Raw genomic sequence first — 24,939 nt, 5'->3', positions numbered from 1 at the left:
TGGAGAGTGACATCCCTTGGGGACATGATTCATCCCAGCTGTCTTAGAGCCTGATGTCTGGATGTGCTGGTTCATACTCAGGCATGGCCGTCCCTACTCCATTGACTATCGCCCCATGATTATTCCAGGGCACACATTTAGCTTTTACATTACTTAATTTAATTTAATCCCAGGGGATTTTGTAGATAAAAGGCCAATTGATTACATCAGTTCTCCAGCCAGTTTTTCATTCCCTGGTTGCCTGTGGGGAGTTCAGTAGCTCCATGGTGAGCTGATCTCTGCTTCTCTGCAGTTCTTAACACGTTGTGTTCTCATGGTCTGTTCCTACACAGTGCCTTAATTCACATAGCAATGTCTGCCTGTACTCCAAAAATAACTCCACTATGCTTTTGGGAAGCTGGAATTAACTAATCCCCAATAAGCAGGATATGGGCAGTATCATCATTCCCACAGCACCAGACTCCTAAGGCTGAACGTCCTTGAAGGATTTCCAGGGAGATGCTAAATGAGCATGTGAAATATTGCTCTTCTTGCCTGCAGCATCTAATGACCAAGATTCCTGCTGTGATTCCTACAAACATCATGACTCTGTGTGTCAAGAAATAGACTGTTCTGTTGTAGTAGAGCCAAGCTCCCAAGAAATGCCAAGGAGGAGCATTATCTGTGGCTCAGGGATGAGTAAGTTCCTCTGCTGAGTCTGATTACCCACTTGGGATATTTGTGTTTCATTATAACTGACACTAAGCAGCATGTTTGATTTGGAACAAATTTCAAGCAGGAACAAGTTCCAGCATCTGCATTTCCACTGCTAGCACAGTGAGGGACAAAACAGGTTAGAGCCTGCTAGGCCAAGGGTGGGGACCTCACTAGGGACGGGAAAGGAAAGGGAGAACTGTACAGTAATCAGTTACAAGGAAAAGGAAGGAGCAGCTTGAAGAACTGATATTCTTCCCCTTGCAAACGGGACACTCTGGAAACCCAGTATCAGGTGCGTGTGTGGGGAAGCCGGGTGAGGGAGCTGGGGAAAGGTGGCTCCTCCCCGGGGTGGGAGGCTGTACCTGGTGATTAAGGAGTTGAGCTTACGCTGAGTCCTGAAGCAACCTGTTGGGAGGAGCTCAGGCGTGCAGGAGGGGCAGAAAAGACGTGAAGACGGACACAGGACTAATCCAGCAGGAGAGACACCTCTCGGCATCAGCAGCTCCAGTCATGTTCAACTACCTGGCAGTTGAGGTGAGGCCCCAGCTCCACCGCAGCTATGGGAGCCAGCAAGGGGTGTCTGGGCCACTGAAGAGCCGCCTGGAGCAGCTGAAGAAGCCATGGTGGAGGGAGCCCACCCCGCTGGTGCTCCAGCACAGCGAGACAGCCAGGCTGGCCATCGATGCCTTTCTCGAGCAGGGGGAGCGTGGCTACCTGAGTGCCATCGCCGAGGAGAGGGAGCTGCCATTTCTTTCCACTTTGGACATGGAATACATCTGCCATCAGAGGAACCAAAGCTTCCCAGACCCCAGTGCAATGAAAGACAAAGAAGCTGACCCTGGTGATGCGGACACTGGAGACAGGTTCTCCCTCAACTCTGAACTAACATCGGGCACCTACTTTCCCCTCATGTCAGATGTGCACCCTCCGGAGCTGGAGCTGGGGTGGCCAGGGACACCTCTCCTCACGGTGTCTGGCCAGACTCAGGCCACTGTGATTTTCCAAAGAAACAAAACGAACAGCATTAAGGATTTGGTCCGGTCTCTGATCAGCCGGGCACGGACGGTACGTACAGAGCTGTGTCCCTTGAGGGGAGCCTTGTGCCACAGTACCCGGGGCTGGTGGCTGCTCCCACACCTGTAACCACACGCTCCACGCTGTCGCTGCTCTCTACATGTCTGGCATGATGTGATTGCTTTTTCTGAAGCAGACCTGTAGCTGCTCCTGCTCCTTTCCTTCCTTGTAATTTCTTTCTGCCTGGGATTTCACATCATCCAGGCAGTGCCTTTGCAGGCTCTCTGTGACCATAGCTGCAGGGCTGCCCAGCAGCCCCAGAGCCCAGTGGGGTGCATGGCAGAGCCTGCAGTGTCCCTGGCTCTGTGTGTCCCAGCCAGCTCTGCTCCCTCTGCACAGCCAGGGCTCTTCTCCAGCCCTGGACATCATTTTAAGCAGGACAAGACAATACCACTGGGGAGCTGCTGTCACAGAGAAAATCTCAGAATGGTTTGTGTTGGAAGGAACCTTAAGGACCATCTCATTCCATGCCCTGCCATGGGCAGGGACACCTTCCACTATCCCAGGTTGCTCCAAGCTCTGTCCAACCTGGCCTTGGACACTTCCAGGCATGGGGCAGCCACAGCTTCTCTGGGCAACCTGGGCCAGGACCTCACCACATATGACCTGAGTAAATTTGTGGGACTGAAAATCCCTGCAAGTGGTTTGAATTAAGTTAGAATCCTGTCTCCTAGGTTTGATGTCTGTGCCTCCCCAGGGATGAGTAAGATCAGCCCATTTTGCCCCATTGCACAGTTTCTGGTGTGTTATTACAACCCTCGGATGTAATAAAAACTGGATGATTACAGTGCCTGCCTACCAAGCACAATGCTGGCATGAATTTATTCACTCAATTATGCTGCTTGTTGGTTCTTTCGCTTTGCCACTGTACTCTGTGTGAAAGCAGCAGCTCAGACAACTATCTCAGACACATTTTCAGCTTTTTGTCCTCTTCATAGTTCTTTTCAGCTGTTTCACATCAATCCTCTTTTGTAGTATTTGTGTTGAGATATTGAGGAAACATTTAGAGCAAAGTTCATTTTAACCAGTCAGCTTCTGGCAGTTTCTCTTATCACTCCTGTAGTTTCCTATTTAACTTCAGTCACTCTTTATATTCATTGTTGCCTGTGTAAAAGCTGGAGATAAGGAATCACCTGGATCACTGCAGCTCAAGTATGATCTTCTATAACCCTCAGCAGAGCTGAGCAAATGAATTTATGTATTCCCAGCTGCTCAGATTGCTGCACAGCATTAAAACATCCTCCATGAGCCACATATCAGTGAAGTTTGGGTGTGTTCTGAGGTGAATGGGGATCTTTTTTCTTTTGCCCAAAAGACCATTTTGCCACATAACCTGCTGCTCAGTTGTAAGCAGTCCTTGCTTAATGCCTGAACTTCCACTGCATCTTATAGGCAACTACAGGAAGTTTTGGTCCAGGAAATAAGTGACAAAAAGCTTTGTTTGTCCTTGCAGGCAGCTGATTTATGGTAGTTTAAATGATCTGAAAAGTTCTGTGATATTGACCCCATCCTTGTCAGCAGTGGGGATTAAGGCACAGTCATGGTAGAATGCACAGAGTAAATGATCACCAAGAAGTGTCCTCCCATCACTCAGCACCTGTCCCAAATCTTCAGTGATATTATGATCCTTTAAGCCACAGGAAAAACATCTTGCTGCTTTCTCAGTTCACAGGAACTTCTCAGTTGGTGCAGGCAAGTTGCCTGGGCAGTGGCTGCTTTATTGTACTTTCAGTACATTCTGAGCCTTTGGCTTTGTTTTCTTGTGTTGACAAAGCCCTGACAATCTTCTGCCCTTCGTGTTTGAGTTGGAGGTTTCCCACAGTGTTTTTTACTGTTGTGTAAAATGTGAGAATGAGTTTTTAAATATTGTACTGATTTATTACTGGTGTTCTACTGGCTTCTGGGTTAGCAGCTCTGGCCAGTGCTTCCCATGATTAACTCTATGATTGATGGCAACTCCAGCTCATTCACAATCCTAGTTACACATATTTAAATACTTACTGAGTCATTTTGCTCAACAAACCATCCAAAAGGATGTTAGTTATGTGTCTTATTGACAAAAGAGCAACCAGAGGTAAAAACTTCCTTTGCTTGAAGTGCCAGTATGAACCATTTGGAGAACCACCTGGTTTTTGTTTTGCAGCTGCTGTTTGTACGTTTCCAGTATTTTTGCCCCTATACTTTTAGCTGTTTTCATAGATCCCTCTTTTAGAGAGTTTCTCCTCCCATGGGGGACACAGTGCTGGTGTGATGTGGGAAAGATGTTGAGATCCCCAAGTGCTTTTCCCAGGTCCTGCAGACAGGGAGGTGTGTGTCTTGAAATGCTGTTTGCTTCTTCCCGGTAGAGTCACACAGAACAACGTCAGCTGACATCTCTTGCAACAGCATGTTTGTGCTGACAAATTAGCAAAAGGAGCATTTGTTTCATGGGTATCTTTTGCTGGTGAGGTTGGTCTTTCGCCTTTGCTTTGTTTAACCAGTTCTCTTTGAAGAATGATGTTCAGATTTGAGCTTTTCTCTTTGCAGACATAAGAAGATGCAGCACAGCCACACCTTTGCCTTCATTTGATAATACTGTTAAAATTTTGCTCTTGCTGGATGAGCTCAAATCTGGTTTGAGCTGTCCATGCTGCTTCTTTCACCCCTCTTGTGCCCCTTGGACCCTGGCTGTGCATGCTTGTCTTTGCCTGGTGGGAGAAGGGTCCCTGATGGTCCCCAGGGAAGCAAGAGATCAAATGGCACCACTGCAGTAATGACCCAAACCACACTGCTATTGGCAAATACCAGTAAAACCAGCTGTGCTGGTTAGAAACCAGACAGATGGCAAACCCCAGTGGGGATCTGGTAAGTGCTGTAATTCCTAAAGTGATGACTCCAGTAATTGCTGAATTGTGAGTTTCCAGAAGTGGGTTTGGAAATGTCATGGTTTAACCCTACAATGGCAAGGTGTGAATTTTTTTAAAGCCTGTGGGGCAGCTGTGTCTCTAACATCCTGACCTGCCAAGGCCAAGCCATGGGCTCAGAGGTCGTGGTGAGCATGATGAGGAGCAGGGATGCCCCGAGCCAGTCTTGCAGCCCCCACCACTGAAACAGAGGAGCTGGAGGCACTGACGCAGGTTTAGGTTTCTATGGCCTGATTAACTTGAATGCCCACAAAGCTTTAAATGTGAGACATGAGCTGTTGAGAGCCTGAATTGCAGATGGTACCTGAGTACTCAACTCCACTGCTTTAGGGGGTTTGAGGGGGGAAAAAACTGCCAGGGTCTTCTTCCCCCAAAATTTCTTGGCTTTGGGGTTGATCTGATGTTATTGTAAGTGCTGCCTACTTTGATTTCCAAAAGGATGTATTGATCTCAGTGCCGTTATGGATACCCACAGTTATAAAGAACAGCCCCACATGGGCATCTCCCCCTGCAGGGAGGGCACAGCCTCCCCTCTGTCCCCACTGCAGCACACACGGGTCCATCTTTCCTGCCCCAGCACCGGCTGTGCTGCACACTGGGAGCACTGGGAAGGAAGATGTGAGCAGAGCTGCAGCCTGCTCCACCTCCAGACCAAGCCAAGACCCGCTTTGGAAAGACTGAGTGTGACTATCAGGGCTCCACCCAGCTTGCACAAGCTGGCCCCACTGCCTGGGGCTCTCGCTGACGCTGCAGCCTGGCCACCTGCATCCAGCCTGGGCATCGGCTGCCATGGGTGACTTTGTGCCATGTGCTGCTGCCTGCTCAGCCCCATCCCTCTCACGGGGAGCACTGAGGCCCCAGCAGGGCTGGTTTGGGGCAAGGATCAGCCTGAATTGTGGCAACCAGCTCTGCCAAAGCTGGCAAGCACTGGTAGAGGAAAGCAAGTGGAGTGGACTTCCTGTGCACCCAAAAGGCCTTGCCCCTCAACATGTGGGATCTGGGGACAAAGGAGCTTCAGTCTTCCTTGACTCCATCACACTGACTTCCCCAAGACAAACCTGCCTCAAACCTAAGCTTGAGATTAACTTGAATATCGTGAGGCAAAGTCTGGCTGAGAGGGACTTGTCTCAGGCTTTACACAAGGTCTGGGCTATCGTTTTTTCACGGTGCTTCATCATCAGAGGATGTGTGACCCGTCAGAGAAATTTGGCTAAATTGCAGTTGGCCTTTGCCTGGAGGACAGTGTGGAAAGATGTGGCAAAGTCCTTTTTTACTGTGGGTCTCAGTGGTACCTTGTGCTGATAGACCAGCAGCAACATTAATTTGGGAAGTTGAAGATGCTTCTCAGTGCTTGCAGAGCTCCTCCAGGGCTGACTCTGCTCTCCATATGAGACGGGCACATTTTAAGAGGAGAGAAGTTTGCCAAACGCTTGTCAGGCTTCTGGGAAGACAACAATGACAAGGGCTACAGGAGAGGTGCTCTTTGGAGTCAGGTTCTAGAGCATGTATCTCCCGGGGCCAGGGTGAGAGGGTGGAGATGTGGTTTTGGCCTGGACAGCAGGAATGGTTTTTAGCTCTTCACAGCTGCCTTGTGTCCCATGTGGATGTCTGGGATCACACCATCCTCTGGGAAGGTTCTTCCCCAAACCCTGCTGTGGTGAGCTGGGCCTGGGGCCTCCTGCAAGATGTTGAGGACCAATGACAGTGTGTTGGGCATCATCACAGAGATGGGTTTTGGGGACAAAACAGAGCCACGATATCTTTGTCCATCTGCTAAAGGGCTCAATCCTCAAGGGAGCAGGAATCAGCCTTCAGACTTTGTTGTCCTCTCCACTGTGGCTCCGTGCAAAGGTCTCTTCATGGCTTGTACAGGCTGAGAGCAGCCAGTTCCCCAAGCAGAAGACTGGGCTAGAGAGCATAGGGAAGCTCAGGGGCACTGCTCTGCCTGTGACTGCTCTGAGGCCATGAGTGTGAGCCTGGAAAGAGGCAGTTTATTAATGAAAACAGAGCAGAGGAGCTACTGGGCAGTGAGCAATCTGGGCCAGTGTGGCAGTCTGGAGCACAAATCCAAGGACAGTTAAACTTGGAGCTCCTCTTCTCTTTTCTGAAGCTATTCCTGATCAGCCCCATGCCATGATTGCAATTTCCCCTGTTCCTATTTAAAGCTTGAATCACTGCACATGTAAAATCTGACCTCACTGCCATCCACTGCATTTAGTTCTTGGTTTGAAGAGGAGCAGGTGAGCAGCAGTGGCAGAGGAAGGCTCACCCTGCAGGGGTGAGATCCATGGGGTGATTTGGATTATGGAGAGTTGCATTTGTGGCCATGCACATAACACAGGCAGCGCAGGTGCTGGAACACGGGCTCCCTCCTTGTGGGGGGCATGATGGCAGCAGGACTGACTGGGTTTTCTGTGCCAAGTGTGGTGCAGGGCATGAACACTGAGAAGCAGAATAGGTTATTGGAGCTTCACTCCCAAATTTAGTGGGCTTTGAGTCATCTTTATTTGGGCATTCTTTGGCAGGTGCAGAAACACAAATCAGGGTTATACACCCAACTTACCAGCACCAGTTATCTTATTCACTATGATATGGTTAAGACTGGGACCAAAGTACTTCAGCAGTAGTTTCACTGGTATTTTCAGCTTTTGCAAAGAAGTTTGGCTGATGGTAAATCCTCCCTTACCCTTTTCCATCCTGCAGTGTGTTCCCATCTTCTATGAGTTCTCAGTGTTAAGTGCTGATGCTTCAAGGTCTGAGTCACCAGGTGCTCTGCACCCTCAGGAGTAGTGACAAATTATCCAGCTCAGCAAGTGCTCTCCTGTCTGTTCCTTCCTTCTCTAAGGTGTCCCCCTGACTCTGACAGTGACAGCCAGCAGATGGATCCCAACAGTCACTTCCTCATCCAAAGAATGGCCCCCTCAGTGTTGTCTGCTGGCAACTTCATTCCATGAGGAACACAGCAACAGGGTCTCCAATCCCATCTGAATCTATTTATGGCTGTTTCCCTTGATGCATTGTTCTTGTTGCAGGTCATTCTGTCCTTTGAATTGTCTAGTCCTGTGTCAACTCACTTGTAGTAGCTGCTTGTCATGACTTACCTTCTGTTTTCTCTATTTTCATTCCAGTTTTTGGAGAATTCACATAGACATGACAGTCTGCTGCCTCCCACTCTATCTCCACAGTGGGATGGATTGCCATGGTCTTTTGCAACCTCATTCTTTAAAGAACTGGCAGTTCTCTTTAAAATTCTTTTCCTATTTAAAACCCCTTCCTTGAAGACATTATCTTTGCTTTACTGAGATACATTTTTATTTTTTAATAATCTTAGCGTTATTCCTTCTTCCTCCTGTCAGGTTTCATACCCATCACTGCATCCCTGGCTGCATGAGCAGGAGTTCTGCCAGCAGGGAAAGGGAAGGGATCCTTTCCACACACATTATTTTGTCTAGGCACCCCTAGGATCTAATCTTGACACAAGGATTTGCACATACTTTATCACGATACCTTCTCCCTCACCTGGCAGTGTGTCTGTCCTGAAAAAAATTTGTACTTTTTTGTATTAATCTTCCAGTCATGTAGAGTCACTCTTGCTGATTAAGCAATGGTTTTGCTCAGTCTCAGCTCTTGTTTATATGCTTTATTCTTGGCATATTTTTTTAAGGCAACACATACTTATTGCACCACTGAAATATAGAGTTTGTGCATGTGTTACCCTTTCAGCTATTCCTTTCTGCGAATAGCAGATGAGACAGGAGGTACCCAGGTGGGGATTGTCTTCACAGTTATTAAAATTTGATTTGAGCTGCCACAGTGGGGTAAGGGCTGTTAAACACAAAGGTCCAGAATCATCTCCATTCAGATGGCCACGGGGTCTCAGTAACAAAGGCGGTTTGAATAGTTTATAGAACATAGTTGAAAGCACAATTAATTCACAACAGTCTCTTGTATTTCTTTCCCCCCACGCCTCTTTTCTCCTGGCCAGGTGATAGCAATTGTGATGGATCTGTTCACAGACATGGAAATTCTGTGTGACCTGCTGGAGGCCTCAAGCAGACGGCACATCCCTGTTTACCTGATCCTGGATGAAGAGTACTTGAAGCATTTTGTGGAAATGTGCAATAAAATGACTCTTACTCAGGACAGCTTCCCAGTAAGTTTTCAGTCACACACTGGCTATGATAAACAAGTCTTGGAACTGATAAAAACTATGTACCCTGTGTTCTGTTTCCCCTGCCTGGTCCCTAGGACTCATCCCTTTTCCCCAGAATCTACCCCTTCTCTCCCCGTTCCAGGCTGAGAAACCAAGGCTGTTTGCTCTAGGAAATTTAGATCTGTCTGGAAGCACAGAGGAAGGCATGCAGGAGCCTCCTAGTCCCATATATTGATGTTTTGTTGTCCTCACTTCAGTTTTCCATGCAGGGAGTGTGAAGTTAGGGCCAATGAGATGCAGTGAGTTGCTGAACTCTTTGCTGGGCTGGTGCAGAGATGCAGGGGGAGGCCCGGAAATTTAATTTATGCGAACCTGTATCATCTGGACATGGTGGGGAAAGAACACAGCCCCTGCTCTAGGACACAGAATTGCAAGATTTAAATTGCTCGTAGTTCAGATCCCTGAGCTCAGGGATTTAAATTCTGCCCAGAGCTGCTGCAGGGCAATAGCTGGGAGGGCAAGGGAAGCAGTGAGTCCCCTCAGATGTCCTGCTGCAAACCCCATCACTTCCTTCTGCTGAACCCACAGGTTAAAAATCTCACGTTAAGATTTGCTTTTAGGCTTTGCAATTCAGTTGTGGGTCCATGATTTGGATTTATGAAAAACCCAACTCCTGCTCAGTGGGTGGCCATCACCCAGCACATGGTGCCCAGAGCAGATAAACAGTAAAAATGAATGTGACAGTGCCATAAGTTCTCTTGGGAACTTGCAGACTCAGAGATGCACCCCAGTATCCTGCTGATCCCCATTTCTAGCCACCACCAATCAATGGAAGTTAGTTTTTTTGTTATTGTTTGTTGTTCCTGTAAGGCCAGCAGTGCTGGCTGTGCTTCTTCCCTAGGTGTGCAGGATTCCCTGAAGCACTGACTCCACTCCAGCCACCAGTTTCATGGGTTTTCCCTTCATTTTTGTGGGGAACACTTGGAAATTTTCCAGTTAGCTCAAAAGTGTTCCTAGCTAAAAACAAACTAGGGACAATGCAAAAATAATGTTTTACAGGATATTCTAAATAGATGCAGTTAGGATATCTTAATCTTCCCTGATTTTTAACCTGTCTACACAAAGGTTAATTTACAGGGGCTTCTTTAGAGAAGCACTCAGTGCTCTGGTCCACTTGACAGGGTTGGACTTGATGACCTTGGATGTATTTTCCAATCTAAATGATTCTGTGATTCTTCCACTGTGCTGGTGAAGCTCTGTCCTGTCTTGCTTCTTACAAGCCAGACCTGTTTCATCCTGACTCTTGAGATGGCAGCTCTTGGGGAAAACTGCTCCATGCTGGAGCACGTTTGTTTCCATAAAGAGCTTCCACACTGAAGTGACCTGGTGCATTCAGATGAGTTCCATCTCTCCAAAATATATCTTATTGCTTCTTGTCCAAGAGGTGGCCATTTTTAAAATTAAAATTAGAATGAGTTTATATCCATGGAGATGTCTGTGTCTCTTTGTTATGCCTGATGTCATGTCGTGTGCTTGAATGGGTAATTAACACTTGTCTCACCATTCCATGACTCACTAGCAGCTCTCCATCTGAAGTATCTCTTACCTGATGCACCTATGCAGTCCATTACCTGCAGGCTGAATACACATCTGAGTGGAATGAGGGTACATATTTTATTCCTGCCTCCAAGTTGTGACAGGATGTGGCAGTAAATCTCCATTTGGAATAATTGGTGACAATTTGGGCTTGAATGGGGAATTTGGAGTAATTGCTCCTCCAACATCTTACTTCTGAAAACAACATGTGAGTCTGCTGGTGGCAAATTCCAGTGCTGAGCATCAGAAAATCCTGTGTGGAGCACTGGCAGCAGAGACAGCAGAAGCCTCAACTTGGAGTTTTCAAACATCCATCTGCTGAACCTGGAGCTACTGTCTGGATGGAGCAAGAGTAGTACCAGGGTGTCTTTACTGGAAGACTGCAGGATTCTCATCTTTTTGGGACTATTCAGGGTCTGGATTGACAAGAGGAAGAAGACGATGACGGAAATGAACCAGATATCAGAAACTCACCCAGCCTTGGAAAGGATAAAGGGAGTGAAGAAATACTGTGGTGACAAATTTATGGAATTTACCTGAAATTGTTTTCATTTCCCCAGGAAGGAGGTGGGTGGGGGAGGAAGCTCCTCCCAGTGAAAACCAGTATTACTAAAACTTTGCCACTGGAAGAAAAAATCCCTGTGTTGACTGGCCACAGGACAAGGTGAAGTTCTCACCAATTACCCAGCGTTATCTTGGTCTGAATCAGCAACTTGTGGTGTCATTTCAGAGGATCACAGGTTAACGCAAGTTGGCAGGGACATTAGAATGTCATCAAGCCCAGCCTCCCACTCAAAACAGTGTCACCTCTGAGGTCCCTGGTCTCCTCTGGCAGATCTCCAAGTGAGGAGACTGCACAGTCTCTCTGGGTAACTTGTTCCAATGCACGACTGTCATTATGGGGAAAAGGTTTCTCCCTTCTCATACATGGGAGATGAGGATATGCTCCGGGACATAAAAAGCCAGCAAGTGAAAGCCCAGTGTCTAAATTCTGAAGCTTCAGCTCTGTGTTTGCTAGAGATTTCCATGAACTCAAGAGAAGACTGGACCAGCACTTGGAAAAGAGATAATGATAGGCTTCACACTGAGACAAACCACAAGAAGCTCAGGAAATCCCCTAAGAAAACAGGGTGCACAGCAATATTAGGGGCAGCATCATAAATGATGACCCTCTCCCTGTTGTCCCCAGCTGCCATTGCCCACTGCAAGAGAGAGACTGGATGGGCTCTGGTCAGGAGCAGATTTGCTGCTGCTGCTGTGCAGCCCTGAGGGCAGTGGTGCTCCTGGATGGGCTGGAGACCCTCACTGCAATGTAAGAGCCGAACCTTTCCCACATGGTGGGTGTTCCTGGAGGGAAGCTCAGCTCCTGTCCACAGGGACTCTGACAGCAGAGGGAAGCCGCAGGATCTTTGCCTCGCTCCTCACCCCAAGGGGGGACTGCCCTGAGCCCCATGGGAGGAAGGTGAAGGGGGCACTGGGGTGCCCAGGTACAGCTCCGGAAGGCTGGAAGGGGCATGGGACTGCACCCTGCGGGGAACAGCTGCAGGCAAATCCCAGCTGCTGGTGCTTGTCCCTTGCCTGTGCCTGGCCAGAAATCTGCTGGGTGGCGGAGGGGCCGCGCCACATTCCCCGAGCGCCCAGCTCTGCCAGGAGCAAATCGGTCCCGATGCCGAACCAGCTGTTGTAGGGCTTTGTCTGTAGCTGGGCTGATGCTCGGCAGGAATGAGCTGCCCACAGAAGGATCTGCCCCATTAAGTGCAGGTGGTGACAACTTGTGACAGCTCCTGCTGTACCAGAGGTGTGACAGGTGTCAGGGGAGCTGGCCTGGAGGGCAGGAAGGGATGACCTGGCAGCCTCGTGGAGGTGTAGCCTTAGGGATGTTTATTTACATGCTAGATGTTTTGTTTGGCACAGAGCAGGTCACTAACAATTTTCAGTGACTGTTCTGCTCTTCTGCCTTCCTCACCTGAGGTGCAAATAACTTCTGTTACAGGCAAATGCCTTGCATTATGAAAGAGGCTCCCAATGGATACCAAGAGCCATATTCCCCAGCTTATTCTGGGCAGTTGGTTTTACAGGTCAAGGTTGTATCAGAGAAGTGTTTGCAGTGGAGAATCAGGTCTGCTTCAATTGAGTATAGCAGCTGAAAATGTTAATATAATTTTTAAATTTATTGATAAAAGGAATTCCTTAAAATGTAGATATTCCTCTCTCTAAGTCTTTTTTCATTGAGTGGTCTTGTAGTTTTAAGCCTGTAATTGTATAAAATCAGAGCAGCAAATTCTATTTATTAGAAACTAGCTAGTTGTTATGCATCAAAATTTACTTAATGCAGAGCCATCAGCTAGTGGGGTGCTGAATATCATTAATAACCTGGAAGAAATTGGATAGTTTTACACACATTAGAAATTATCTGTAGGCTCGTAGAATTCTCCAAAGTTTTTTTTCAAACTAGAATTTGCACTCAAGTGCAACTTGTTAATTTTTGCTGCTTTTTTATCCTGTAGAAGCAGGCAGTGTGACAAAATATTTGGTATGTGGGAGCCAAGAAATACTTAATGCCTTGCTGAGTTATACCTCTCAGAGCAGAGCATGAGCTTGAGGGAGTCCAACAGCGATGCACAAGGGAACATCTCAGTTTAGCTCAGTACATGGCCCCTTACCAACTCTCCCTGCTTTGGTTTCAGAACATGCGCATAAGATGCCTGAGTGGAGACACGTACTACAGCAAAGCAGGCAAGAAATTTGCAGGCCAGGTTCTGGAGAAGTTTGTCCTGGTTGATTGTGACCAAGTTCTTGCTGGTACATACAGGTAAGGAAATACAGCAACTACTGGGGCAGAGACTGGTGACACTGAGGAAATATTCCTTACCAAAATACTGAATAATGTAACTCCTGGTGCTGCATGTGGGTTTAACAGCTACCCTGCATTCACCTCAGTCAGTGCTTTCACGGTTTTCCAAGCCTCCATCTTATCCACCCTCCCTGCCCTTTTCTTACCTGAAGTGAAGACCTCGAACTTTTCAGAAATCTCTCCTCATACAGGGGCTGCTGCATTCCTCAGCCTTTTCAGTTCTGTTTTTCTGCACCCTCTGTGACCTCACTACCTTCTTCTTGAGGTGCAGAGACGAGAACTGCATGTGGCCCCCATGATATGCTGCACTGAGGTGTTCAAGAGGGGTAAAAGATGCCCAGACTCTGTTTTGTGATTGTGGCTCTTGCTGGCAGGACCCAACACTCACTGCATGTTTTAGTTGCCATGGCACTCTGAGCTGATGATGTCAGACAACTTCCTGAGCTGTTCTAGGTTCAGCATCATACAGATAATTTTCTCCTATGGATACACAACATTTTCCTTTACTGAAGTTCATCTGCCACATATTTGTCCACTTGCTCAGTTCTGTTAGGTTCTTCTGGATTTGCTCACCTTCAGCGAGGTATCCAACCACCTGAAGGACCTGAGGATCACCTGCAAACCTGGGAATTTCACTGCACCCCTCCATGCCTGAGGGCATCCGTGTGCTCACTGGCTCCCTCACCAAACTCCAGCAGGTTGGTGAGCTGGGCTTGCCTTTGTCCTGTTGTCCTTTTCCAAGAGGCTGTGATTCTCCATGCTAGTAGGAATCTTGTTCTTCACAGCGCGCTCTGCATGCCCCAGGGTAGAGGGCAGCTCCAGGGGTATGTGGGCCTCAAGACTGCACTCAGAGCCCTCTCTGTAGGCGGGATGATAGGGGAAACCTCTCAGCCCTTGACCTTTCTGGTGGTGCTGATACACAGGAGTGAACACACCTCAGTGTCACCAGCACCAGCGATGCATGCAGGAAGTTGAGGTTCTCGGCTATGGCCTTGCCATCACCCTTGTGACACCCAGGCCTCAAACGAGCCCACTGATTCCTTGACTGCCAGTACAGCATTTGTGAACCACCTACAGCCCCAGTCATCCTGAGGATTTTTGGTCTGCTCCCTTTCAGCTCTTTTTGACCGACTGCTGCATTTTTACATAGTTACCTTTCTTGAAATTGAACCTCCATATGCTGCATTTATTTAGTTTGCTCTCCACTAAAGAGTTAAAATTGTGTTGTGATCATTCTTACAAACGGGTTCTTCCACTTCTGTCTCTGGAACCAAGTCTTATGCCCCATTCCAGACCACATCCTGAATCACATCTTTTCTTGTGGGTCAAACAATTTAGACTAGTTAATTCTGGCATGTAATCATTTATTGCTTCCAAAAAGTTTTCCTCCGTGGTTCATCCCAGTGAAGCATTAACCTGTCTATGTACGAATGGATGAAATCTCCCCCTGTTGCTGCCCATCCAAATTGTGCAGCCTCTGTGATCTCAGTTAACAGTGTTCTCCACAGTTCTGATCAGAGGGTCAGGACTACTGTTCTTGTCCTATATTTTTATTACTAGACTCTATTTAGTTACTTTTCCACCTGCAGATTCTTCCCACAGTATTTTCACACTGTTGAACATTATATTACCCTTCGCAAACAGTGTAGCTCCTCAGGACAGCCTGCTTTGTGAATTTATTGTCCTGGCAACACTCTCATTCTCTTTCCACCAGATCTCCTTGAACACTGCTCTCCCTCTCCCTTTCTCTCAGTTTCCATCTCCTGTGAGCACATGCTGGACCCTCAGGCTACCAGTGTCCTCATCAGTGCTGTAGCTTCAAGCTGCACCTTCTCCTCTGGTGTTGACTTCATCATCTCCAAGAGTGGAGGTCTCACCTCATCAAACTCAGGCAAAATGAATGAAAAATGGGAGTACATGGTTGAAACTGGTTGTGTCAAATCTCTAAACAACATGGAGAGCAGTGTCTGGTGGCTTTTTTACCATCCTAAGACACTGAAAAATAATGGAGTGAATCACTGCCTGGAAACACAGGATGCTAGAATCATAGAATTGGTTAGGTGGAAAAGCCCTTTAAGAGCCTTGAGTCCAACTGTTCCCTCAGCACTGCTAACCCTTGTCACATATACTCATCTTTTAAATCCCTCTATCCATCTCCACTGGCTGCAGGTGCAGGGATTACATAACTCATCTGGATCACTCATTTTTTGATGACTAAAGCTGAGCATGTGTCAGCTGGATTGAACTGCACACCTGGAGGAACATCTGATTTCCCTGTGGCCCAGAGTCAGGGTATTGCTTAAAATGCAGGTGCAGCTCTCTGGGTCAGTTCCTCCCTGTGCTGTTAAGGGCAGGGACTGGGGGCTGTCATGTGCTCCCTTTTTACAGATCTCTGCAGAGCTGAAACTTCTGGAATTCTGGAAGATAGTATTTCAGTTGAATAGGGTCTTACATCTGATTCTGTGATGTGCCAGTAAGCACAGGATGTTCTGGACTAACAGAAACAGTATCTTCTTGAGAAATTTGTTCAAATTCTTGTTCAATTTGTTCAAGTCTCTTCTTGAGGAGTTTGTTCACTTTTCAGAAACATTTTCACAGCAGAAAATCAGGATGTCTGCTTCAGGTGTAGTGCAACCTGTATAGGAGATATTTAGATTACTGTCCCTGCAGATGGAAAAGCCAGATGCAAAGGATGAGAACAGTTACTGAGTAAAGGCAAAGATCCCGAGTGGAACCAAGGGTGTCTCAGGATGATACAGGGACAAGGGTAAGTGTTCTTACCCAGCAGCAGGTTTTGCAGTTCAGCAATGCTGTGTGCAAGGATCAGAGGTTTCAGACCTCTGGGGTTTTATGTTGTACATGCTTCTCCATGCTCAGTTTGCTATAGGACACTTTCCCGCCGTGTCGGGCCTCCATGATACCCTCTGGCAATGGGTTATACCATTTCATTTATGTTTTGTGTGAAGAAGTGGTCTGTGGTGTTTACAATAGACCTACTGCCAGATAATTATATTCGATGTCCCCAAATTCCCACAACCTGGGCACAGAAAATCAGTGTTTCCTATTTACTTTCTTGACTGTATCCATGGTTTTGTCTTCCCCCATTATGATCCCTCATGTGAACCATCTCTTCTCCAGATGAAGCATCCTTGGCTTTTCAGTCATTTCTTGTATCCATAGTTTGAATTTATGGACATTTAATTGTCCATCATTTTGTCAGCTATTCCTCCCCTTACCATACAATCCTCTGGCAGCTTCTGTTTATCCAGTTTTCTTTTGATCCACAATAATTTTGTCATGAGGTCTGACATGGACAATTTCTACAGTTTTTTAGTACTTTCCTCAACATGTTGAACAGCATTGATCCCAGTACAAACCTTGCGTGTTTCCGGTGGGTAAATGAAAGCCACTGCTAGTGTCTGAATCTTTAATCAACTGCTACTTGTTGGGAAGACCTTCCTTTGTATGTACTTCATGATCACTTAATTTTTCCAACAACAAAAATTGTCTTTGCTGAATGACCATGTCAAAATCTCTTTGAAAGTTCAAGTTTGACACATCAAGCACATCTGTGTGCTTGCTGCCTCCCTCAAAGATCTGCAAGAGGCTTTTGATGCATGGTTTCCTTCCACAAAAACATGCTGAGTCTTCAGCATTATGATTATAGTTATTTATGCATCTAATAATTTTACTCTCTATTTGCTTCTACCAGTTTGTTCAGTATGGAAATAGGACTGGCTGGTTTGTAGTTTTCCAGGAGCTCTTTGAAAGGTTCAAATTTAAAATCTTCCATTCCTCTGCTGCTATGTTCAATATTAAATGATAGGTTATTCTCTGTTTTATAATTGGAAAATCACTGACTTCCAGTTTATGAAGGCTTTTTGCTTTAATATTTTCATTTAACGCACCTTTTAACTATGGTAAGATTTTCTGATGATTTGAAATGTCTTTATTTTGATAGGTACATTTTCTCTGAGATTGTAACATAGCATCTTTAAACAACCTTCTTGCTGCCTCAAGCATTTAACCTTTTTGATTGCTCTTTTAAATTTCTTTTTAATAGCATTCCTCACTTTCTCTTTTAAGTTAAGCATTACTGTTGTGGATTATTTTGGTCTTGAAAGAATATTTGATACGGCTAGGTCATGGTTATTTCTTGCTGAGTGGCCTTCCCAAAGAAACTCTCTGAACCGGTAATGTTATTTCTCCTTTTGTTGGCTTTCTGGTTAGTTTTTCCAACAAGTGGTTGTTTATAGTGTCTAAAATGAAGTTTCGGCAACTCTCCTCTTTGTGGCCCCCATTCAACCTGGCAGGATCTCCCTTTATGCCTTTTCTTTCTGCCTTCTTACTCTCTCAGCACCCCCTCAACTTGGCTTATTTACCATCAGCACTGCTCAGAAAGTTCCCAGTACAGCCACTGTGCACGTTTCTAAACACAGCTTTATTTGTTCAGATGTTCTCCATTGATTCTAATTCCTTACCCAAGTGTCACTGATTTCCATCCTGTCCTTTTATCAGAATACAGTTTTCTTGCATTTGTTTTTGAAGTGAAGTGGGTGATCCCTAACTGTATGACCTTCTACACATCCCAGCTTTGGTCTGTAGCAATCCACTGCACCCTGCTATCCACTGGGTCAGTCCAGCCTGGCAGCTCTGCAATGAGGAGATGAGCAATGAAGAAAAGGATCCAACTATGCAGAAATAGTGCAACTGTCCCACTGCTCTCACAGGTTTTATTCATTGATACAATAAGAACTACATGGAGCTGTGTCAGGAGCATTTAGGCTGTGGAGATCAGGGAAAGGTTCTTGCCCAGAGGGTGCTGGCACTGCCCAGGCTCCCCAGGGAATGGGCACGGCCCCGAGGCTGCCAGAGCTCCAGGAGCGTTGGGACAGCGCTGCCAGGGATGCCCAGGGTGGGGCTGTTGGGGGCTCTGGGCAGGACCAGGGGTTGGATTGCATGGTCCCACTGGATCCCTTCCCACTCAGGATGTTCTGTGATTCTATGATTCTTTAATTTATTCTGATAAATATATCAGGATAAATTTAAGAATGCTGCCCATTGGTACAGATCAAGCACATTTTTGCAGCATTCTCTAAATATTGAAACCAAGCTCATGGCTCTTATCTTAAACAAATGTAGGCAAATTAGTTTAGACCCTTCAACTCTTATGTGTACAATGACTGTTTAACATTATATATCTTCTAAGTGAAGGAAAGAAAAAACAGATTAAGGTATTTAGGCAAAGCAATAATCTAAAATATCAAATGTAATTAAATATACAGATATTTAAGTTTATTCTGGGTAACAGAAAAAATAGGGTGTTTATTTGAGCTCTTAAGATATTTAGTGTTCTAGCAAGTGAGAAGAACCCAAGCGCCAATAGGGACTAGAGCCAAACAGGATCTTGAACAGGAAAGATAAGACTAGAATCAGAGAAAAGAGCTGGTACTGTCAGCCTGAAAGCGAGTTATGTGGCTGAGTTGCCTTAGAGGAGATTAAATTTCTGTGCTGAAAATGACAGATGGTCATGGCATCGTTATGCATCCTGCCATGGTCACAGAGAGGAAGGAGCCTAGTGTTTGCTGTAGGGAGATACTCAAGATCTGGGGTTGAAGCTGGCACAGCAGCTGAAACTGAAGAACGAGAGGCAAAAGTTTACAAGAGTGCAAAAGCTTCCACACATGGCTCCAGGAGAAATAAAACTGAAGTACAGAAGTGTTTGGCAATGGACAGATAAAGTTACATGGATTTGAAGCTAAAGGAAGCCTGGAATTTCTTTCAAAGAAAGATGCTTATACTCACAGGTATCCATGGCCCAAGAAAGAGGAAAGAGCTTTGAAGAGGGATTGCCAGGTCCTTGATGAGGACTCACCTCAAGAAAGAAATTCTAATTAAGCAGGAAGGGAGTGTGTAAGGAGTGGGAAGCCCAGTGCATCAGCAAGGGAACCCCAGGTGACACACGCAGCAATGCAGTGACATTGCCAGGAGATGAGTGATGTACAGCCTTTCTGGGCACACCGAAGCAGGGAAGATCAAATCCTCGGGAGTTGCTGTTTGTTTGGAGGATTCCCGGGGAATCCCCGGGGGCCCCCTAAGCTGTATGTTCGCTGGTAGCAGCAGGCAGGCAAGGAGACTCCACACGGCTTCTGAGGGTGCTGATCAGATGAGGGTTTATTGGGAGTCCCATCCCTAGGAGCAGCATGAGGGGGAAGGGGGAGAGCCCAGGGAGAAAAGGGGCCAAGAGAGAGTCTGGTCTCCCTCGCACAGCTTAAGAGGGAGATTCAAAGTGGGCACGGAGTAAGACTTGGGGCAATGGGATTACAGATACATGACACTGCAGGGGAGGATCACAGCTTGGAATAAACTGTACATTTGCGAGGGGTGAGACAGAGCATGCCATTTAACTAAAATGCAACACCATGCTCGGGTGTGTAAATAAAAGTGAATCCAGGAGAAAGAGACAAGGTCTGCTGCTGGAAGGATGAATAAGAAATAAGAGATAATAGACATGGGTGCCCAAATTAGTTGAATACGTTGCACTGGTTTGGATCAAAACAAAGATGAAAATCAAGGAATGGAAATTACTTCAAGTGTGTTGGGAGCAAGCTAAAAGAGGTTGCTGCAATAAAGGCAGGTTGTTGCTACCTTATCAAAGAAAATGTCACTTGAAATGAAAGGTCTAGTAATGAGCGTTATGTAGTACATACATTTAGCCATGAGCATAAACAAAACACAAATTTGTGTTGGCATATGGAAAGAAAAGAATGGCTTTGTAACAACCCAAGTAACAGAAGAGCAATAAAAATGAGTTTGAGAAACTATTGAAAGAAGCAAAAAATCTTCTGCTGCAGATTGGTATCACGTCTGTTGGAAAGAGTTGAAGCAGAGAGGCTGAGTGTGGAGATGAGGAGTCACCTGTTCAAACAGCTGAGGAAAGGCAAAGGCCACCGTGACCCCAGAGCAGAGCACGGCTGTACAGGGGGGAATGCAGGGAACTAATCCAGGTGTTGAAAATGCTGCTGAGACGGAGACTTGTGGAATACCGCAGGTGCTCTTCCTGCTCGGCCCTCGCCAGATCCCCAGGGCAGGGGGTGCTGCAAGGACCGCCGCTGCTCCACCGCCCGGAGGTGAGGCTGCACCTCCATCTCCCGGCCAAGGGCTGAGCTGCACCGCTCTCGGAGAGTTGGAAAGCAGAGCAGGGAGGGGATCCCATCGTACAGCCATCATCTCCCAGAGTCCTTTGTGTCCCAGGGTGATCTAGAACAGCTGTGAGCAGCAGTTTGTTATAGGCAATATATAATGGCAGGAAAATCCTACCGCTCTTAGAAGCTCCTATGATCTTTTAGCATCCAGGGTGGCCTGCAGCAGGAGGAGCTCCAAAGCCCACGTGGGTGCTGTGTTGTGCAAGGCAGTACCTCCTCCTGTCTGTATTAGATTTTTGACGTGTGAACTTCATCCAGTGCCTCATTTTTATACCAGAAATCATTCCCTGGCTATGCCAGTCAAGGAAGAAAATATCTTTATCACTTTGTAGTGATGGGAATAGCCATGGCTGGCAAGACCACATTGTCCCATCCTGGAAACCTGTGCCGTGGCAAGGAGGGCTGTGCCACCAGGGGACTTGGATGTTTCCTTCCAGATCCTGTCATGACACAGAGTGAAAAGGACCTCATTGGATCGGCATGGGAAACTGGGACACAGGAATGCCCAAACTGGTGCAAGAGGCATCAGTGGAGCCAGGAAGTGCCCTGGCACAGACGGCTTTGACCATGTTGAACCATGAAATCTCCCCTGTCTGAACTCCTGGATTTCTTCAAAGAACTCTTGGGGCTTTCTGAGAGATAACATTCCTTTGCCAAAGCTGCCTTTCCTATTATCTCATATTTCCTATATGGCCATTAATTGTATTCTTTAGAAGAGTCTGTACTAATTTGTGTATATACACAACTTATGTCTATCTAATTTGTGAGACTTAATTGTCTAGAACATAAAAAACATGATATCACATTAGCACCCTGCCACTATCCTGATAGGAGCTGAGCTCTTTCATCCTGGCATTCCCCAGGCGCTCTTATGCTGATGATCCTCACTCCTGCCCAGGCGCCGATATCTGCTCTGTTGATGTTTTCTCACCTCGTCTACAGAGATCTCAACAGGAGACTGATCCTCCCTTGTGTTCTGTGCAAAGGGGGCTCAGGGCTGACCAAGCTCCTGCACAATAAAGGGATGCAGAGGAATTATCTGAACACTCCTGTTGCACATGGACCATGTGCCTCAAAAAGAGCTGAATTTCCACTTTTGCAACATGTGACCCAACCTTTTTCAAAGATGATCACTCTGTCATTTAGCAATCCCAGGTAGTTTCTGGTTTGATTTTTTCACCCTAATATCTCTGTGAAGGGATGCATTTGCTTTGAGCCTCCAGGATGGTATTTCTGAGTATTCTTCATGCCACCCACAAAGACTTTTTCATTCTTTTACTACTTTTATATTCTTACCTAATTTACCTGGTTTGATATGAAGCAGCAGAGTATTTTTCCATATTATGTTTCTCTTTGGGGCGTGATTGCTGAGTGTAAAGATATCAAACACCAGTCTGACTTAAAACAACTGCAGAGTGCTCAGGGACTGGCCAGGAGCTGCGTTTCCTACTAGAAATTCCCAAATAGCTTTCTTGTGAGCTAAACATGATGAGGTCCCAAAACACAGTGCCAGTACCTTGTCCTGAAATGACATTTACTTGAGAATGTAATGTCTCATGACAATTGCTCTCCTGGAGCTCCTGTCATTTTACCCTGCTCTTCAGAATCAGCGTCTTGCTCTAGCAGCCAATAACACAGCCCTCAGCTGGTACTGCCACCTCTGAAAATTCTGGTTTATTTGACACATTTATTGTGCTGGTCTGGTTTGACTACAGCAAGAATAAAAAACAGCTGATGACTGGGATGAGCAGGAGCCTGGGGATCCCACTCTGGAGAGGAACATCCCTGCTTAATCAGGAAAGGGAAGATGAGGAGAATGTGGTTACAATCTGTACCTATATTGGGGAAGAGCTAATTAGGTTACAGTTTGGGCACAAACGAGAGGTAGGGTTAAACAGATAAGGAAAATTTGCAGAGTCACAATTAATGGAAGTTTTTACCCAGCTAGGGCAAAACCAGTTTGGTTTTAGGGGAGAATATGATGAGCTCCCAAAAAAGATCCCAAAACACTTAACTGTGAGGGCAGGGACTGGACTTGTTGAGCCAAGAATTAACTTCTATTGCATTTGGGAATCCCACAGCAATACTTATAGCAAACATCATCATCCTTCCTGTCCTGAGGTATTCCTGTGTTCCTTGGAGACCTCCACTCCTCAAGGCAGTTCCTCATTTCCTGCCTGCCCAAGCAGCTCCTACAAGCCTATCACGGATGTCAGGACATGAGAACACAGCTCCTGCCAAGGCGAGGGAAGAGCAGGGGACCCCGAGCAGAAATCAAACAACCACTTTAGTGTTGTTCTTTTGTACTTATTGATGAGCAATCTCACAGCTGCCTACTGAGAGAAAGTTGTAACAACACAAATCAGGCAGCAATCCATCACTGTAATGTGAAAATCCATGCTAGGCATTTTGGCATTCTGTGAACTGAAGTTAACATGTGTTTTGTTTCTTTTCCTGCAGTTTCACCTGGCTTTGCAGCCAAGTCCACACTGGGCTGGTGACCCACTTCCGTGGGCAAATTGTTGCAGAGTTTGAAAAGGAATTCCGGTACTTGTATGCAGAGTCCAGAGCAGTGACCAGCTTCTGTGTGCCAGATCCCGGGACGTGTCTTTCATCTTGGAATACCTCCAAAGTTGACAACTGTCTTCTAAAACCCGCTCAGGGGAATGACACTGAGACCCTGAGCCCCTCCAGCAGCCTTTCCAATGTGAGCATCAGGAGTATAAAAGTGTCTCCCTTTATGAAAAACTCCAGCTGCAGTGCACAGCAGGAAAAGCAAGATTCCAGCTCTGATTCTGGCAATAAGAAGGGGAAGGAGGACACATTCCTGAAGCCCACTTGCTCTAAACAGCAAGAAGAACCACCAGACTCGGCAAACAGTCCTCCAAATAAACCCACCCTCATCTCGTATCCCAAATCAAACCTCATAACAGCAAGGACATTCCTGCAACCGGAGCCTTCCTCCAATAAACCTGGTAACCATGGGGACGCTAAGGCCAACAGCAGCCACTGCTCCCCGCCCAGAGCGGGGCAGCCGCTGCAGTCCCTGTCGGAGGGCACCAGCAGCAATGGGACCAGCCTGAAGCAGAGAGCACCTGTGGCCACCTCTGGGGAGCTGCCAGCTGAAAATGAGAATGTGTTTTATGGGGTAGAAAAGAGACAGAGCCCTGGACATGGCCATTTTGACCTTTTTTCCCCATACAACCACCTCAAACGGGATAAAAAGTCCGTAGTGCCTTGCTATGACAAGTTCCCAGAGGATGTGCTGCTGGAAAAGAACAGCGCGTACGGGGCAGAGAAGAGAATGACTCTGGGGCACAGCAAGTTGGACCTGATCACCAAGTACAACAAACTAAAATCCAAACACATACACAGTCGGTTTGAACTCTGACCTGGGCCTCAAGCTGGCCTCTGCTCTGATTTTCCAGGGGTTGCTTTTCCCTGCCAATCATCATGCCTGGAGCTTGGAATCAAAACATTAGTCTTGTTCCTGTCAAAAGGTGTCTAATCTATGTAGATAACTGATTCAGATGAGATTAGCAACTGCAGCTCAAATTTTCAATTACCTGATTGTGGCGGGAGGGAAAAAAGCACGTAAATATAATCCACATTCTTTTTACCCATTTGGGAAAGAACCATTTCCCCTTAAACTTACAGCAAAGCCATTGCTACACCTGGAAACTGGCCACTGAGGTCTTCAGGGTGAGCCCTGGTTCTCTCCATGCTGAGCGATTCCTCTCCCTGTATCCATATAGTGAAAATGAAATGGCCAAAGGCAGGAGGATGTGAAAAATAAAGGAGTTGTTCTGCTGGAAAAAGACGCGTTGGGTCCTGGTGGAGGGGGTGAGCACTGGAGCCGTGCCAGGCCAGAGGGGACAAGGACATGTCTGGGCACAACGGCCCCATACACACAAGGTGCTCAGGTGTGACATGTCTGCTATCCTACACCACAGGTGTCAGTGTGGAAGGGGGGCCTGAAATAAACAGGGCAGGAGATCTTTCTCCTTTTTAATGCCTTTGTTTAAAGGGTATCAGCTCTGGTGGGGAGAACCAATGGGTCATGCAAACGCCACCACTGCTCCCAGGAGTGGCACTGAGAGAGAGGAAGACTGCAGCTGTGTCTGATGCTGTGCAGGCAGATCTCAGGCATCCAACCTCCCACCAGCATTGAGAAATTCCTCTATTATAGACATTCGAAGATCTCTTTCAAGCTGATATCCTAGGTTAGGGTGAGATGTAAAAAGGCTCTTAGCAGACACTGGATTCAGTTCCTCACCACTAGACATCACTTAGATCTCTTAATTCCATGGTGGCTCATTGTTTTAGGGGTTTTCTTGCTAAATTTGGTGAGGTATTTTCACATTTGCATACCAGCTCCGATTTCACCTCCTCCTCAGTCCCGGGTGCAGCAGGGAGCAGGGGGGATACCCGACGATTTCTAACCATCAACAATAGATA

The 24,939-nt window shown here is 46.7% G+C and overlaps 1 protein-coding gene across 1 annotated transcript; it reads left to right on the top strand.

Annotated features, from left to right (window-relative positions):
• Positions 1–903: 903 nt before the first annotated feature.
• Positions 904–24,390, top strand: FAM83C (family with sequence similarity 83 member C). The gene is made up of 4 exons (XM_038158869.1): positions 904–1,761; positions 8,659–8,826; positions 13,110–13,234; positions 22,942–24,390. The coding sequence occupies exons 1-4, from the start codon at positions 1,207–1,209 to the stop codon at positions 23,870–23,872; spliced, it is 1,779 nt and encodes a 592-aa protein (XP_038014797.1). The 5' UTR covers positions 904–1,206; the 3' UTR covers positions 23,873–24,390.
• The last annotated feature ends 549 nt before the right edge of the window (positions 24,391–24,939 follow it).

Source organism: Motacilla alba, chromosome 20 (assembly GCF_015832195.1).
Source record: "Motacilla alba alba isolate MOTALB_02 chromosome 20, Motacilla_alba_V1.0_pri, whole genome shotgun sequence".
In the NCBI taxonomy this organism is placed as follows: domain Eukaryota; kingdom Metazoa; phylum Chordata; class Aves; order Passeriformes; family Motacillidae; genus Motacilla; species Motacilla alba.
The sequence above is the reverse complement of the archived record's forward strand: the minus strand, read 5'-3'. Positions and strand labels throughout refer to the sequence as shown.

What these genes read in the sequence shown, in the direction of transcription:
- FAM83C (XM_038158869.1), top strand. Translation starts at nt 1,207, where the DNA reads ATGTTCAACTACCTGGCAGTTGAGGTGAGGCCCCAGCTCCACCGCAGC. An exon ending in TTACTCAGGACAGCTTCCCA is followed by an intron (nt 8,827 to 13,109) that starts GTAAGTTTTCAG and finishes CTTTGGTTTCAG; the next exon opens with AACATGCGCATAAGATGCCT. An exon ending in GTTCTTGCTGGTACATACAG is followed by an intron (nt 13,235 to 22,941) that starts GTAAGGAAATAC and finishes CTTTTCCTGCAG; the next exon opens with TTTCACCTGGCTTTGCAGCC.